This window comes from Aythya fuligula, chromosome 21, assembly GCF_009819795.1.
Source record: "Aythya fuligula isolate bAytFul2 chromosome 21, bAytFul2.pri, whole genome shotgun sequence".
Classification (NCBI taxonomy): domain Eukaryota; kingdom Metazoa; phylum Chordata; class Aves; order Anseriformes; family Anatidae; genus Aythya; species Aythya fuligula.
The window spans coordinates 2886318-2903816 of NC_045579.1; the positions used below are offsets into that span (position 1 = coordinate 2886318).

A 17499-nucleotide genomic window follows, 5' to 3' on the forward strand; every position below is an offset into this window, starting at 1 on the left:
AAATAAATTAACAAACTCACCCCCCAAAACAAAACAAGAACAGATCATTTGAGAACACAGTTCATAATAAAGGCCTATTATCCCGCTGGGAAAAAAAAATGGAAAGAGGATATGAAGGAAATCACAGTGCTGGTGTTATTTACAGATCAGACTGATAAATCAGCTCAACTGTACTGTATGAACCATTTCCAGATTTACACAACACAATGCATGCTAGCTGGTAGGTGTAATATCTCTAACTTGTACGAAGTTTTTGTGAAGGGCTTCCCAGGAGAATGTCTACTTCACTGCAGTCCGTACCCATGCACGACTGACAGTATGGTACAGACTCAAAGTCAGATCTAGAACAAGTACAAGGCAGGGAAGGAACCTGGGACACATACAGAGGTGTTAATTCTCAAGCAATATTTACCTTCAGAACTTGAGAACCCTGAGAATATCCTCTTTGCAGTATATTAGCTGGGATGACCTTCCATACGATTACTTAAATATTTTGTACTTCCTCTTTGCAGGGTTACTGGTATTCTTTGGCTCTCGAGTCTACTGCTTTTGTTCTTACAGCCAGAGACACAACTAACAGTGAGATGGACACCTGAAGGAGAAAAGTAAATAAAGCCCTACTGCTGGCATTGTGCTGTTGCACTTTGCAACCTCATTGCACATTTCTGAGTGATAGTGTGAGAGGTGGTGAACAATGAATAACCAGAGAGGGCTGCTTCTTTCCAGGTGAAGCATATTTAAAAGAATCAAATATTTATAGAAGAACTTTCTAGGACCATTAACAACTTGCAAATTTCAAACTATTCTTAACTAATGCAGTCTAGTACACTAACAGGATTGATGAGAAATTAGTAGGTCATGAAATAATCTCCTTCCTGTGTACTGAGGACAACACAAACCCTCACATCAGTTCAAAATTAACTAAGACATCTCAAGACTTCTGACCTAGCAGAAGTCTGAGAGAAAGCCATGATGGCAGTTTTGTGCACTACTTGGTAAGTTAGGTACACGTCTAAATATATATTCTCTTAAGATATGCTGCATTAGGAGTTAAAATATGTTTCTAGGAGAAAGCTTTCCAGGCATATCTATAGACAAAACAGCTTTCCTGTTTTGAACTGGTCTTTAAGACTTTTGGCAGTATATGACAAATATGGAAATAATCAGAACTCTTGCATGTGATACTGCAGTACTTGGAACACATAAAACTCACTCAAAAAAGGTATCAAATCACAGACATTAACTTTTAATAAATTAGATGTATACTGCATTGTCAGCAATTGTTTTCTTTTATCCTCTGCATTAAAATTTAAAGCTATTAAGACAGCTTTATTCATAAATTACAAACATAATACATTATATAATAATAACTTTTAAGATTAGACTTGAGAAAGTCCAGCCTAAAGTCAGATTTTAAAATATTTTCTTGCACTTTAAACACGTCACATTTTAAACTACTGCAATAAGCTATAAAGCCATCGTCTGTGTCTCAGCTGTACAAGTTTGGCTCCATGTTCTGTACACAGGGTTCACAGGGCTGTTGCTAGCTGCATGAATCCCAGTACAAATCAATACATTTGAAGCCAAAAGAGACTGATGTGCATGAAGCGTGGTCACTGAGTAACACAAGCTACAGAGTCTCCTTCAGTGTTCTACTAAAATTCAGTGACTTTGCTGGGACCTGCCTTTCAGAACAACCTACAGCCTCAATTCAAATTCCCCATCTCCTGGAAAACTGTTCCAATAATTCAGTAATTAAAGTCAAGCAGCATAATTTCAGGGCTTTTGTTTGTTTTGTGGCTTTGTAGTTGTTGTTTAAATTCAACCATGTGATTATGAATATTGCAAGGGCCTTTAATTTACGGTGATGTACCGTGCCATTTAAATGCAACTGTATTTGTTTCACAAAACTTTTTTTGCATGAATACCTGAAACTTGCACATAATCTGTCAGTCGAGATAAGGTTAAGATAGTTCTCACCATGCTTATTATTATTCCTACTGTGTTCAGTTCTTCAGAACTACACTTGAGATGAGTTACTGACATAAACTTATTTTCATCAGTTATCTGTTTTTATGTACTTAGTTTGGAAGAGTCTACATGGCCCAGCATACATAAAACAGAGAATTAACAGGAGCCAGCAACTTGGGTTTGGAACGCGATGCTATTTTGATTCCAAACCACACATATTTGTATGGTTAACAAATGCAGCAGGGGGATATTGGTACACAGAAGTCCAAAAACGTACAAATCCTTTGTTGTTCTTTTTTATACCCCCGAAAAAACAATTTGGTTGCTTCATTATATATAAAAAAAATTTACCAAACAAAACATGGGTGCAAGATTGCTTATAGCTTATGTATCATCCACCCCCATTATCTATATATTCCCAACCACATTTATCTAAAAAAAAAAAAAAAAAAAAGTTTTGATCAGATTTTGTTCACTGAAGTGTGGTAAGTGGCAATGCTTTTTTTTTTTTTTTTTCTTGTAGCAGGCTGATAAGTTAGACACTTTCACAGTGTATGTAAATGAATGTCATTCACAGTGCTGGTCTACTAGGATAGTATTGCAGAATTCCGTGGAAGCTACAACATGGTTCAGCTCATCTGCCCTAATCTCATAACTGACAGTTAACAAGTTAAAGGGAAATACGCCACACAGGCAAATACAAGCTGGAGATAAGGTTAGCTAGGGGTCCTCCCTTTCCTGTTCCCTGTCTGGTTTATCAGCTGTTGATAACATCACTGCTACTGCTACATAAAGGCTGTGATCAGAGAAATATTTCAAAACATGAATTTTAAGTATATGTGCATCCCGATACAAACGGTAATAACAACACAGCTCAATTGGTGAGACAAGTAACAGTATGGCCAGGTGTGTTTCTCCCCACCTTTTAATAAATAAATAAATCTGCACACTTAAAACATTAGGAAACACACAAACAAAACAGTGTTTTCTCAGGGATGCACTTATAGTTCTCGTGTAATTTTATGTATACATATTTACTCACCAAATTGTAATCCTTGACCTCTTGTCTTTACAAATCGAGCTAAGTACCGAATACATGAGACATACACGTAAACACTGCCGTTTTCACAACAAAGTACACCTAGGTTCGTTCTGTGAAATTTCCTGTATCTCAGTCACACTTCATCAAGCTTATTGTTCCTTACTGAAACACTGATGGTAGGCACCTCAGGATTCTAAGTGTGGCATCATAAAACACAGGAAATGGAAAAGCCAAATGGGAAGACTAACCCAATGTTTCACAAACATTTTTCTCTAAGCTTTCCGACAATAAAATCTATTTAGGATTTTCTTTCACTTCAGCATGCAGGATCTTGCATGCATACATCAGAAGGACTTCTTGGCATAGTATTATCATCTAAAGTAAACTCTTGGCCACAAAGAATAGAGAGTCTTCTCTCAGAGCAGGCTTTTAAAACTTTGCCCTTTCCCTCTTCCACACTCACAGTCAGTGCTAATATTCATTTACATTAAAGATAATCATTATTTTGTCAAGACCACATTATGCTATTTACTGAATGCAGGAAGGAGGCCAGTGCACCTGTCCAGATGTGCTGACTCCTACATCCACCCACATACATTCAGGTAAACAAATGAGCATGTGCAAATAAGGGCATATAGCCACACTTTCGGTAAAAAAGAACAATTGTACGAAGTGAAAATTAGAATTTTTATCTAATGCTGCAGTTTAGGAATTCCTATTTGACGTTGCAGCTCTTCTGTGCAAATTTCACTAATACAAGAGCACCAACAGACACCATAGAAAAAAGTTGCCAAGGAAAAAGCAAGTTGATTAAAATGGGCCACAGCACTAATAGCACACAGTGTATTTGATTTGATTTGAAAACCATTGTTCCTTTGGGTAAAGGAAAATACCAGATTTGAAATTGCAGCAGGTATTGTAAGATGCATTTTTACAATATTATTGACTGAAAACAGAAACAGCTTACTGACCTGGGGCCACTTAGGGTGGCGGTGTCCCTCACTGCCTGTGCAGTTTCTGATGCGAAATCCAGAGCTCCAGCCACAGGTTTGGTTACTGTGCCAACCAGGCCTTTCCCAAGGCCTGATATGAAACCACTGACACCGCCTTCGGTTTTCACACCTTCAACTGTTGAAGTTATTACACTTGTCAATCCTCCAATGATACCTAGCGAAGACAAGGACAGCAAAGTAGGCCAGAAGTATTGCCTCTCAAAATGACACAGTTTTGTTCTAGTTGATGTTGTCTGCCTAAGATTTACTGTTAAGCTTGATAAAAACGTGTTGTGCATTACATGTAATACAAAAACTTTTAGAACTAATTAGCTAATAATTTTATACTTTATACATTAAAATGCATGAAATGTCTGCACACAGACATTACGAACAAATTACATGGATAATATCCCACAGAAAGATTTAACCCATTAAATGTATATCATGTTACATTTCTATACTATTTTATTCCCCATCTGTATTTACAGAGTCCTCATCTATTTCTGAGGTGAAGTGGTTACCCATAATGTGACAAAACTCACTTGCCACAAAAGCTTATACAATTTGAGACAGAAAATGTAAAACTGCACTTGTACACTGGAGAAAGTCAACTACATTAAACTGGAATTATGTGATTTTAACTGAGATGCTGCCGAAAGACATTTCTGTGAACTTTTCTGCCACTAAAAATTTAAGTGCTCAGAAGAAGTCAAGAACCTACAGAGACTTCAAAAGACTTGGAACAGCTCCTATTAACTGAGAATGTGCTTTATGGATGGATATCGTATCTTCATGATTAAAATCTCAAGTTTTTGATGAACTGGCTTAAAACACACAAAAACGCTCACACCATCTGGCTCTTTAGCTTTCAAGCGGCCAGGTGCTCTTTCAAGCACTATAATTTAAGTACAGACCAGGCTGCGTCTTGCAAACTTGAGAACTGCATAGCACCAAGTATTTAAAACACTTCTCTTGAACAACTGTAGATTATGGTTAATTCCTCCACTTCAACAGATAAGATTTGGAGTGGGGGGATGGGCAGCATATAAGAATTCTACAGAACTGAAATCAAAACAGTCCTATTAATTATTGGATGACACAATTAGATGCTTTTAGTTGACTTCTCAGCAGTCTGAAATATTTCATTTTCCTCAATTTACACTAATACTGCTTACACCAGAGTTTAGAACACACCAATATGAGAGAGACCTCTCATGATACACTCATATACCTGCATGGTCTCTATGAGAAAACACCAGTGTAAAGACTTTAGCTTAGTGTAGAAAAGATTGCCATTTTAGTAAAAGCAAGACTATCTTTTTACAGGCTGCAACAATTGCACTCAAAGAATGACATTTAAACAAACTGAGTCAAGATGATGCAAAATATAAATATTTGATTTAAACTTGGCTTGTATTGATTTAACTCTCTTCAACAGATAAATCATGACCTAAATTGATGTGAGATTCTGGCCAAATTATGACTAGTCCACTGTCTTTTACACAAATTTATTACTCTAGTTCTTACCAGACTTAGAAGAAAAAAAAAATTAAAAAAATCATCAAACTTGTGAAATGTTACTTTAAACTTCTTGGACTGTAACTAATCACCCAAGATTAACACAAACTGTAGTGTACTGTTCTTTTCTATCTGCTCATTACTTTACGAGTGAAACAAGTTAAAATTACAGTTAAGGCTTACCATGTGCAAGTCCTTGGATTCCAGCTACAAGATGCTCTCCACTGGTTGCAGCGTGGTATCGAATGTATTCTCGTTCGGTTTGGTGTCTGTTATCCATTGTTTTACCCAAACCATCTGACAAAGTCCCAGCAAACTGTAAGAGAACAACCTTTTCTGTTATTTAATGAAAAAAAAAGTTGTTTCCCTTATGCAGATTTACTGAAGAAAATCCTGTATTTTAGTTGTGAAATATGTATTCATATATTTTTTTTTTTTTTTAACACATGCACAGTTACTCAAGCTTTTTTTTTTTCCTCAAATGAAGAAAGTTCTGAAAAAGTCCATTAACCTGTGCTTTCTATTAATGCAACTTAAATCCTGAGGAGATGGTCAAAACCGTAATGGGTGCTGAACTGTGGTGGTCAAGCCAAAAGAAATGAAGCCTGTGAAAGATGTACTGAAAGAAGTTCTAGTGACCCAACTGTAACCTTTCAGAAAACTCAAAAGAATGTTTAGATACAAAGCTTTTCTTCTGCAAAGATATGTGAAAAGCTTCGAGGCAAATATTCCTGACATGAGATTGAAACATTTGCAAGAGTTGCTTAAATTCTTCTTAATAACACAATGTTGAAATGGCTGGCTCTGTTTTGAAAAGAGTCGGACCACGCTCGTTGTGGCACGTGGGCTGATCTAGTGCAGGATGGTGAAACCGGGAAGTGTCCACAGGTACAAGGAACTGCAGAACAAAAATCTTAAGGGAACCTTAAATTTGTGTCTGGCACAGTTTTACTCTTTGCACTCAACAGGATGGGGGGAGACTTGAGATATACATAAAAGAACGCATACAAGTCCAAGCAGGACTTACTCCAAGAACTCTGACCATTCCTGAGAATCAGTCAATGAAAAAGTTCCAAATAAAGTGATCAATTGAGATCTGTTGACCTTTAGGTTTGATGTAATCAGATACAAAACAGAAGCTTACGGGGAAGGGAGGCTCCAAAAAAGGGGAGACAAAAAAAGAATATTAAAACTTTACCTCATATTCAGGGTATTATTATGGCAAGGAGTTCCTAGCAGGCATTTTCCTATAATAATCTCCAATCAGTAGCCTGTACACCTGTACAGTCTCCTTTGCATCCATATAATTTATATTAAAAAACAAACAAACACGTGATTAAGGTATGCACCTAAAGTCTACTAAAACCTTGTATGAAAATCTGATACACTAGAGATGAGAAAAGAAATAGACGAAGAGCTAATTCATGTGCTCAGTGCAACGCCCTCTTTCTATCAGCGTTTTCAAGGCTGGGTTCCTTTTCACCACTGACAAGATTTCCTAGCTTTAAATACTTCTGTCCAGCTCAAAGACAAACCAGTGCAACAGCTCCAATTATCTAAACAAGCAGGTTTTAACAACATGAATAAAAATTAAGTCCCATGACCCTTCTTGATCATATGGACACTAAGCAGAGCATAGTGATCACTGACTGAATTACTTCTGACCTCCATGTGAACTTAATGTAGACATGATTTTTTTTTTTTTAATTAGCCTAGAAGTACAAACCAACCTGATGTAAGGATTAGAGGAGTTGCTATAAAAATTAAAATGCTCAACAGGCCTTCAAATATCAAATCTCATAAAGGAACCTGTCAAGTCCTGCAAGTTATCTTTTAGGGAAACATTTTGAAAGCTACATTAGTTCATAATTAGATAAGCAGCAAGCAGGAATAAACCAAAATATTAATTCTGATCGAATTGGAAAGCTTTCTTTACACCTTTTGGTATGTTTTTTTGTCCTGTCTAAATTAACCAGCTCCACTACACCAGCTTTCCTGCTAAAGTACAATCTATTTTTTGTCATAGTTTTCCTTTCTCAGTGAAGCAGAATTTGACACCTAATAATACTCAATAACAATTCAGTTTTTTCATGCATAGAAAGAATTTTAATGTAATAATGATTTATCTGCTTAGGAAGGAGGAGAAGAAAAATATACGCACACAGGTTAAAATCATAGTCTCTATTAAGTGTAAAAGCAAAAAAAAAAACAAACAAACATAAAAACAACCGGACATTTCACAGGTCACGTTAAGGTCTGCTGAGCAAGTGAGCAACTTGCCATTTTCTGCTGTCAAGTTTAGGCCTATTTGCAATAAAGATTCACACTTAATAGTAGTATTGGCATTATCCTAGCTTGTGATCTGGACAAGAGCTGTGTCATCTCAAGTCACCCAATATACATAATACCACAAGTGAAATAACTGCTGGATATCAGAAACTTTTAACCATCTTTTTCCTTTTACCTCAGATATATTTTCCCTGTTTCTGAGCCTTTTTCAACAACATGACTGTACCTATCTATAAAAAGGAAAAAAAAATCCTAGCATAGAGTAAAATATGCCCTTGTGCCCAGTCTATGCAGACTAAAATTGTTGTATTACGAAAACATCATTCAGCAGTAGCAAGTTATTTCTGGTTCAGGAACCTGAGTAAGCGCTAGAAATTAAAGCGGTTAAAGTCTGTTTTCAACACCAACTTGTAAGGGAGACTTGAAAAAGTTAATGCACAAAACCAATTTTGCCTTTCCTCCCTGCACTCCCCTGGCCCAGAGACCTTGCTTTTAGATGCCTCCTTTAGGAAGTGCAATATTAGATGTTAAGACTTATGGAAGAGCAGTGAAGGTGGCTTATTGAGTTGTTAACCCAATCATGTGGAAAATAGTCTCCAGATAAACAAGGGTGACAACAAAGGTGTTATCCACCCTTGTCTTCCTTAGCCTTTGTTAATAAGGTGTGACGTGATAACTTCAAAGGCTAGTTAAGAACCGTGTAAATGCCAACAGAACTAAACACAGCCCATTATGGAACAAACATAAAACTAAACAAGGGACTTCTAAAACCTATCCCCCTTCTTCCTCCACGTTCACGTGTCCTTTGCCTACTTGCTTACCAAAAAAAGAACTTAGCAACTTGGTATTTATCTCGAGTTTTTCCCCATTTTACAAATCCTTTCCCTGCTACTGAATGAAGCAAGCTGACATGTCAGGTACAGGTAAGAAGGCAGGTACTTTACTTGTCTACCTAGCATCTCCGACTGAAGCTAAGTACTGGTTTTCCAGGCTACTGAAGTCCAGACAAACTAAAGTTCTGTCATTTCAGGTACTAAAAATATTTCAGCTTATCACTAATAAGCATTACCTAATGCTTTCTTTGCCTTAGCCATTCTGCCTTTATAGTCCCAAGTAAACTTATGATTACTCATCAGTTCTTATTTCACATTTACACAGTGTAACCCATCAATATTAATATCTACCACGATCTGCTGAAGCAGTTGAAATAATATACAGAACACTAATTTACTCATGATTTATTTTTGTTAGAGGCCCAATAGTAAAGGAAGATATGCCACAAAAACTTTTACAACTGACCATGTATCCCTTGCTGTTTCAAGCCATAGGGGAAACAAATAAATAAATAGTACCATACACAGTGTTTGGGAGCCAAGGCTGACGCCAAATAGTAAGACTTACGGGGCACAAGAAGAATTCAAACCAAATGAAAACTGAGTTAATTCTAGACTTTGTACTGCATGTTCCCTCTAAGCCAGATGCATGAGGCACACAGCATGGAAATCAGTTTTAAGTAATCTCTTAAAGTCTTTTTAAGCTCTTGGCACTGCCTTGTTCTCTAAGGACATCCCAAAAGGATAAATACACAATTATGACTTTAGTCCAAACATTCCATTGTAATTCTAGCATCAGAGAATTGTACTTTTACAAATATTATTGACTGAGCGAAGTAGAACATTCCAAGGAATTTTAAGGAAGAAAGTGATTAAATAAAATATAAGTCAGTTATAACTTCTGTGCAAACCTCATAATAAACTGCATTTAGAAATCACAGGGTTTACTCGTTTTTTAGCCTCGCTCTGCAGAATTTCTTTTTAAAAAGTTCTTTATAAAAGATTGTGCAACTCTAGCCCCAGACACCACACACTGGTGATGCTCATACTTTTACCTCAGTAATGTTACCTGGTTCTCAGAGAACAAAGCACCAATGTAAGCATGTTACTTTAGCAATGTAGATAAGAGTATTTCAAATGTATTTAAAGTCGGAAAGTCTAACGCAAACTGTGAATTATGTCATCTTCTTTTCTCACACACACTCCTGCATTTTCCAAAACAGGAAAATCCCTAGTCATGATGACTAAAAGTCATTCCACAGTTTCAGCAGTAACTCCCCTAAATATACCCAAGTGTCTACGTGAAAGAGAAGAGCTGCCTATTGCAGGAAACAAAGGCTGCGTAAGTAATTAACTGATAGGGAAAGAACAGCGATAAACAGATTTCTGAACAAGAGTTCTGTTAAATACATTCTTCCTTACTCCCTAATTTTGGAACTGCATTTTCCTCCCCCCTTCTACCCTGACATTTACTTTCTGATGTACTTCCAACAGAAGCAAGATGCATCGCAGTACAGACTGAAAGGAATAATACAGTAAGTATTAGCTGGGAAATACTGAACACCCCCCGAAGTATATATTGTTAAACTGATCTAGTACAAAATGTTTTACTTTTTTTTTTTTTGAGACTCATAAGCTTTTTTTTTTTTTTTTTTTTAGCATGTAATGATAATTTGTTTCTTTAGATAATATTTAAATATGATAAAACATCAACACATTTTACATATGTTTAACAGTTATCTTACATTAAAGATATCGATAACTTCCATAGTAATCTCAAAGAAATTGGTATCATTACAATGTAGAGGCTACTTGCTTTGGAGTTTTGTTTAAAAACAAACAAACAAAAAGAACACATCCGCATCTTCCCTGCTGAATAGAAGTTTCGGCAGTACTGTTCAGCCAAGTGATTAAATACAATGGACTACCTCTAAGCATTTAATGCCCATCTAAATTTAATCCCCTGTGGTTATTTGTCTTCTGGCAGTATCATTCAAAATTATTTTTATTTCCTACTTCTCTCAAACCTGTTATATGTATCTTAGAGGTAGAAAGATTTTACACTGACTTGACAGTAAAATACAATGATTCAAAACTATGCGTTTCTCTCAGTGCATGGAGGCAAAAATCTCAGTATACAAGCTACAAGCTAAGCAGACATGTACATGCTGCTGGGATTTGGTATGGTAAAGAAACCCTGCTTCAGAACAGTTAGCCATCCTCAGATCTTGATGTTATTCTTTAGGAAGTGTAAAAATGCAGTATTTGTAGATACACACAATAACTAGGTACAATGGGACAGATAAAGGTGTCTAGGAAATTCTTACATCCAAGTTCCCTTCCTTTTATTGTGATGTCTCAAGACTAATACTAGTACTTAATACGTTTCTGTGACTTACTGTGAAAATAACTTTCAGAGCAGCTTCTTTACTTGTGCATTGTTAAGAAGTGGAAGATGCAAACACTACATATTTCATTTTACAAACATCAGTAGGTAGAAAGACAACACAGCTCCCTCCTCTTACCTCTCTCTCCTTGGTCAGCTGTACATTGTTCTGGGACTCATAAACAAAATGCTTTGGGTATTTGAAAGCATAGCAAGCGTTTAGTTCTCAGATTTAAAACTCCTATCTGAAGCTGCTCCACAAAATGTATTTACCATGGCTTCTGTCAGTTTCCTAAGAAAATGATTACCCAGCTATTCAGTCAGAAAGGTTTGTGATTTCAGGCAAATTTATATGTTATATGTTTTTTACACTTTTCTTTGCACATTACTCCGTGCCAGGTGAATTGTTAAACGCTACCCTAAGCACAGAGGATGGTTTAGGCCGAGCCCAAGACACATTTATAACCAGGTCAAATCACGCAGTGAGAAATGTGTAATGGAACTATGAACAAAACTGATGCAGCCCTAATTTAGAAAATACCAAACCAGCAAAACGCTATAATCAGCTTCTCATTTTAAGAGATACATAAACTTTGACCCTCTCTAAATTACTGACAACTAAGAGGAGGCAACGGCTTTTCCCACTGACCAAGCATGTGCTGCTTGAGATCCCGTGCAGCGATCTCCACCCCTGTTTCTGTCATATAAGCGAAGGAAAGGAGCTTTAATTAGCTCACATCCCATCGTTAACTGAGCGTCCTAATGCATCCTGACAACGGCATGTTGGCCGGGTGATCTGGAAGCCCCCTGACGCGCTGCCTGCGGCCGCCTGATTAGCCGGGTGTCCCGGGGGAGCCCCGCTGGCTCTGTCCCCCAGCTGCCTGATGAGCCGGGGAGCTGCCCTCGGGGACCTCCTGGGAGGCTGCACCAGCAGGTGCCCGTTGGCAATAGTTTTGTGTTACAGGGTTGAATGAGTGATCCCTGCAGGAACTGCCGGCTGTTTTCACATACACAGAAGGCAGTCAAAAGTCCACAGCATGAACTTGGAATGACCCCAATTGCAGAGTCACTGGCGGGTTCATCTGGAGGACAACTGCGCTTTATTAAACAACTAATACTCTTAACAGATAATTCCCCCCTCTCTCCCCCCCCCCAACTTTAACTCTTGCAAAGCTTTAAGGTCTTCCTGTTTGTTTATTTTTTGGGAATGGCATTACTCACTCTCTTCCACCCCCTCAAAAAAACAAAACACACCTCTACATACTGAAAGCCAGCAAAAAAAATAAAATAAAAAAAATGAAGAGATCTAGTCCAGTTCCTTAATACCTAACAACAATGTATTTGTGCTCTGGCAGACTGTTTTTAACCATCACCCTCACCAACCCCCTTGTACTTGCATACAACAACTCTGTTATTTCCAGTGCTCACGTTGCAGCGCGCTTCCTTCCAGCAACACGCCGGACTTGCCAGTCCCATTTTCTGCACTGTCACCTATGACCGCACTTGGGATGCACAAGAAACTTCTATTATAAAACCTCAGCAGCTTTCAGTGTTCGATTTTTGGAGGAAACCTGCAAGCCTCTTTTGGCCTGCCATTGTTTGTGCAGTGTAAATAGCTTACAGTTCCTTGAAGGATGACTCACTCAGATCTGTAGAACTGATGGCAAGTCTTATCTATTGTTACAGCTCCAGAAGATAACCTTGGCCACATCCCCTGGATGTAAAAATATTGTCTTCCCTCCTTGGCGATACACATCTAAGGAATTTCAAGTTTAAAATTGTCCTGTTTAACATATTATACACAGCTTTATATGTGCTCCCTCTTAAAATATACAGTAGGGTGGTGTACTTAGCCTTGTGTCAAGGCTGGAGTGATGAATTTCAAACCCACACCCCATTTTTTATCTTTCAGTTTCTAATTGTGATACATGGGATATATGTGATTGTTTTCATGACATGCTAACCATTTAAAAACCGTAGACGAAGACCAAATTTCATTTTATCGTTAATGATAACTGTTCATTTCTAATTTTATAGTTTGTGCTTTTAGCAGCACTCTGCATACTACATTTTAAATTCTCCTTTGTTCACCTCATTCCCCAGCAGGACAGCAAAACAAGAACATTGTACTTTATTTTGAAGAAAATCAGCAGGTAACATCCTTCAAAGTAAAGTTCTAGACAGGTGTAAAAATAAAGCTTCAAGTTTTAATAAATTGTCAAGATGGTCACTTGTAGATTTCTGCATAAAGCTAAAACATCTCATTGCTTGCACTTGTCATGGATCCTCATTGTCTACTGAGGAATTTCTCTTGGAAAGGCTAATTCAAAGCCTCCACCAGTGTGTCATCTGGATTCTGAATAGGCACATTTAGGACATCAAATCCAGATCAAAATGTTTATTCCCACAGAATACATATTTTTGGTTTGATTTTACACCAATGCCCTTTCTCCACACAAAGATACACTGTAGTCAAAGCAAGTTCACAAACACTTTGTATAAGAAGCTTTGTAAACGCTGAATTTAACCCAAACTCTGAAGGGACCTTATGATCAGGATGCTAGCCACACACATTTTATCCCATGGTAGGAATGAAAGACAGGAAGAACAATATAATCCTTCAAAGTTCCCAGATGTGGTCCTCTATCTTTCACTTCTTACCCCAAAAATCTCTTTCAAACATACTGATTCACAGATACCAGGTATTTTGCACACGAGAGGTGACACTTTCCATGGCTTTTCATTGTCACTAATTGGCCATAAATCTTACCACCTTTTAAAATGGTTAAAAATGGGTAAAATTGCATTATCTATTGTGTTCCCCCTAGCACTGAAAATTTCTACCTGAAAATTTCAATTACTTTCCATCACGGTTTCTCATAATCTTCATGTTTTCATACTGTTTTTCACTGCTCAGCACTTGATCTTGCACATGTGCGGCTAGTCTTAGAATGAAATGCAAACTCAACTGAAGATGATCTGCAGTGCCACCTGGATGCATTACCTGAACCAGCCCCTAGGCAATACTGGGGAAGACACGAGGAGAAAAATCTTAATCAAAAACGAATCATGACAAAAAAAGACAACAAAGACAGACAGGGAGGCAGTCAGAAAACATAGGTAAAGCTACTTTTAACCTGAACCATATAAATCACTTCTAGGAATACAAAAACCTTGAGTTTTTTTTCTTTTTTTTTTCTTGAGAAATAAAATTCTGTCACTATCTTACCTACAAGCAAGACAACGCTTGGCTTTGGTTGCTCATTTTGGTTGGGTGAACATAAAGCCTACAGCCTTCCTATCCCTGGCAACTAGATTGCAATCGCTCCTTTAACTCAAGGAAAGGGACATATAAACTAGCTCCTGTCTGTTCAAAACCAACAAAAAGCTTATTTCAAGTGACATATTTGGAATGTGAAGAATGGGAATACTGCAAAGTCAGAACAAGGTGGAGCAAAACAAAAGCACTGAAATACTGAGAAAGTTCTATGCTATTTTTCTGTGCATAAAAAATGTCACTAAGTTATTTTTTTGGGGGGCAGGGATCATTTCCATCCAATATTTGTACCATAGAAACCAAGCCTAGCTGCAGAGCCGTAACAACTACATTACTATGTGCTCATAACTCACAAAAGATAACAGAATTCCTAATACGGGTCGAACAGATCAGACACATAAAATACAGTATTGAGAAGCTGATTTATTTTTCAAACCTTTTACAACCGGGAATTTTCTTATGTCAGCGTAACACCTATTTGCCAGCAATAGGTTCAGCCACGCTTAATTTTCCATTCAGAGTATATAAGCTATGGAACATTTTTCTTCAGACAGTAACTCAGTGTTCAGTATTCAATTCTAATTGAAACACCTCTGAAACAGGAATAACTTAGGATTTAGAACTATCATGCCTAAAGGGGGAAACAAAGGGCGAATGCCAAGAATTCAAGACATTTCTACGCATATGGCAACTATAGAAATCTTCATTCAGAGGGAATGAAATTCCCTCAGGTGTCTATATTTAGGATCAAAGAACTTTTTAAAATACAGAACTTTCAGTCTCCAAGGGATAAAAACTACAAAACTCTCTGTAGTGAACTTTATTTAACCTAAGGTTTTGTGCCAACTTAAATATGCTGCAGCTATCCACTTGAAAGAAGGCATTACCCACTGCATGTTCTGAAATGCATGGAAAAGCCATTACAGGAATAATCAACAGAACTATAAAATAGAAAAGCAATAAAATGACAAAACCAGATACAACTCAAATAGCTTACTTTTCAATTCAGTCGTGCAGTGTTAGATTTAACGTGATGATTACAGTCTTTAAGTTTATTTATCTATCTATCCATTCACACCTTAAATCTAACTCATCTTAAACTCTTGTGTAGACTTTTAAGACACTTGAAAGTCAGGCACACAAAACAACCAAAAATGATTTTTTTTCCAGCCATCAATTTATACGCAGAACAGAGGCTTATCTAGTTTTGACTACTTCAGTTACCAGCTCTGCAGAATAAGGTGCAATAGATGAGGACCTCTAGGATACTTAATAGTGCGTTCCCTACAGAAAGCAACAAGGGAGAAAGATGAAAATGATCTATTTTTTCAGTTACGTTTTTCTTGAGTAACTGGAATTATACACCCCTCTCCTCCGTTTTGTTCTTTACCAAAACTTAGCAAGTGTAAGGTATATATGTGGTTGAGCAGAAAGTCAAGTTCTACAACATACCATGGACATACAAATTGTACCTGAAATGTCAGCTTCGTATCATATGGAGACTCTTGGTTTAGGCATCTAAATCTTCTAGAAAACTAAGTGCAGTGCAAAACATACAAACAAATTAATCCTTGTTATTTGAGACTTCTTTATGATAATCTTCAGTGTAGCAGAATATTTGGAAGAGTAATCCATGAGCTCCCATAATGTGCTGTTAAGCCTTCCTAAGGGATAGAATTCACTTGTTCTGAGAGGACAGACATATAATTGATATAAAAGGATTTTTAAAAGGCAACTGTGTGAGACTCGCACCTCAGACATTTTGGATATATCAAGGAGAAAAAATAATACCTGGGAAGACAGATAAATAGTCCATGGGGTGATTTTCAAAGGTATAAACGGGAAGCAGACATTCAGCTCCTGTTGAATTTTGAGAGGAGTTCAGCATCCAACTGCCCTTCTGCCTTTGAAAGTCTTCCTTCACAAAACCCTTGGTTACAAATGACTCCAAAGTTCAAAGAATGACCTTGCCCTTGTGGGAAATGTAGGAAGGCTCGTGCCTTTTAAAGAAAGATTTATGAGTCTGTTGCTACAGATGTGATTGCAATGAGGAAACAACACTTTATAGAAAGGAAACTCTAAAGAAACATACTCTATTGGGTGGAGTGGATGGGCCACAAGAGACTAGAACTACGAGTAGAAAGTATGGACAAAAGCACTCGTTTGTGCAGATGGATACTGCATTCCAGAAGCTCAGTAAGTATTCTACCCGACTGCTTGGATGAACCTGTATTTGCAATGCTGATACTAAGAAAACAGCAAGATGCTTTAGCACCTCTTAACTACAAATTTAAAATGTTCTGTAGTGAATCTCAAAAAGAGATTAAGGCAGGATTAAGACAGGAATATCAGCAACATGTTATTTCATTATAAATCTTTGCAAAGGTCCTAATGGGCTAATCTGGGAATAAAACAATTGTATTAGAGAATGTATATGCCATCTTGCCTCAAAGTTCAACTGTCTGGGTTAGATGTGCTCACAACGATGCACTTGGTGATGGACTGAGGATCTCCATGGCAATTTAATTAGGTCTGATAATATTAGTTCTGAGTTATCTGTAGTTATGTAAATTCTACATCTCACCTTTCTCATCTTCTGAATTACCTTTTCCCACTACTACAGGGAAAAAGGTAGATTTTCATGTATACAAAGAAATAGAATAGGCTGTGAAAGGGTGAACCAACATAAACACACTTACCAGTCTGGAAAATGAAAATAATAGGAAAGAATTTTCACTTTCCCGTAACATATCTGTCAGTAAATACATACTTCACGAAGAAACTCACATATAGTCCTACCAAGTTGTTATCCTAACTTGGAAATAAAGTGGTAAACATTAAGTGAAAAGTGAAACTGGCATATATCTTAAAGTCACCACATTTCACAGCTCTAGAATGCTTTAAAGTTTTGGTTCAAAGTTAAATTCATGTACTGGAGGAGTAGCTTCATTACTATGAACAGGCTTTATTTATACCCCAGAATACAATCAAATTTCATCCATTCAATGTTTACTCTTCCTTGACTATTCTCATCATTCTTTGGGTAATGGGAGAAAGAAAAATTCTGTCTTACTAGTTACCTACATGCTGTATTTTTTTAAGGTGAAAGCACAAGGATAATTTTGGAAGGATGTTTTACTTCTTGTCCCCCAATTTCTTGAATATAAGCTTATAAACTGCATTAAAAT

General features: G+C 37.2%; 1 protein-coding gene across 4 annotated transcripts in view; it reads right to left on the minus strand.

The window, feature by feature from the left end:
• The window catches only part of VPS13D (vacuolar protein sorting 13 homolog D), a 103272-nt gene that overhangs the window by 18984 nt on the left and 66789 nt on the right, over positions 1–17499 (minus strand). For all 4 annotated transcript variants that reach the window (XM_032201235.1, XM_032201232.1, XM_032201233.1 and 1 more), the window contains 2 exons: positions 5710–5842; positions 3985–4180 (listed from right to left, as the gene is read on the minus strand). In XM_032201235.1, coding sequence (XP_032057126.1) covers positions 3985–4180; positions 5710–5842 — 329 coding nt within the window. The remainder of the gene's footprint in view (positions 1–3984; positions 4181–5709; positions 5843–17499) is intronic.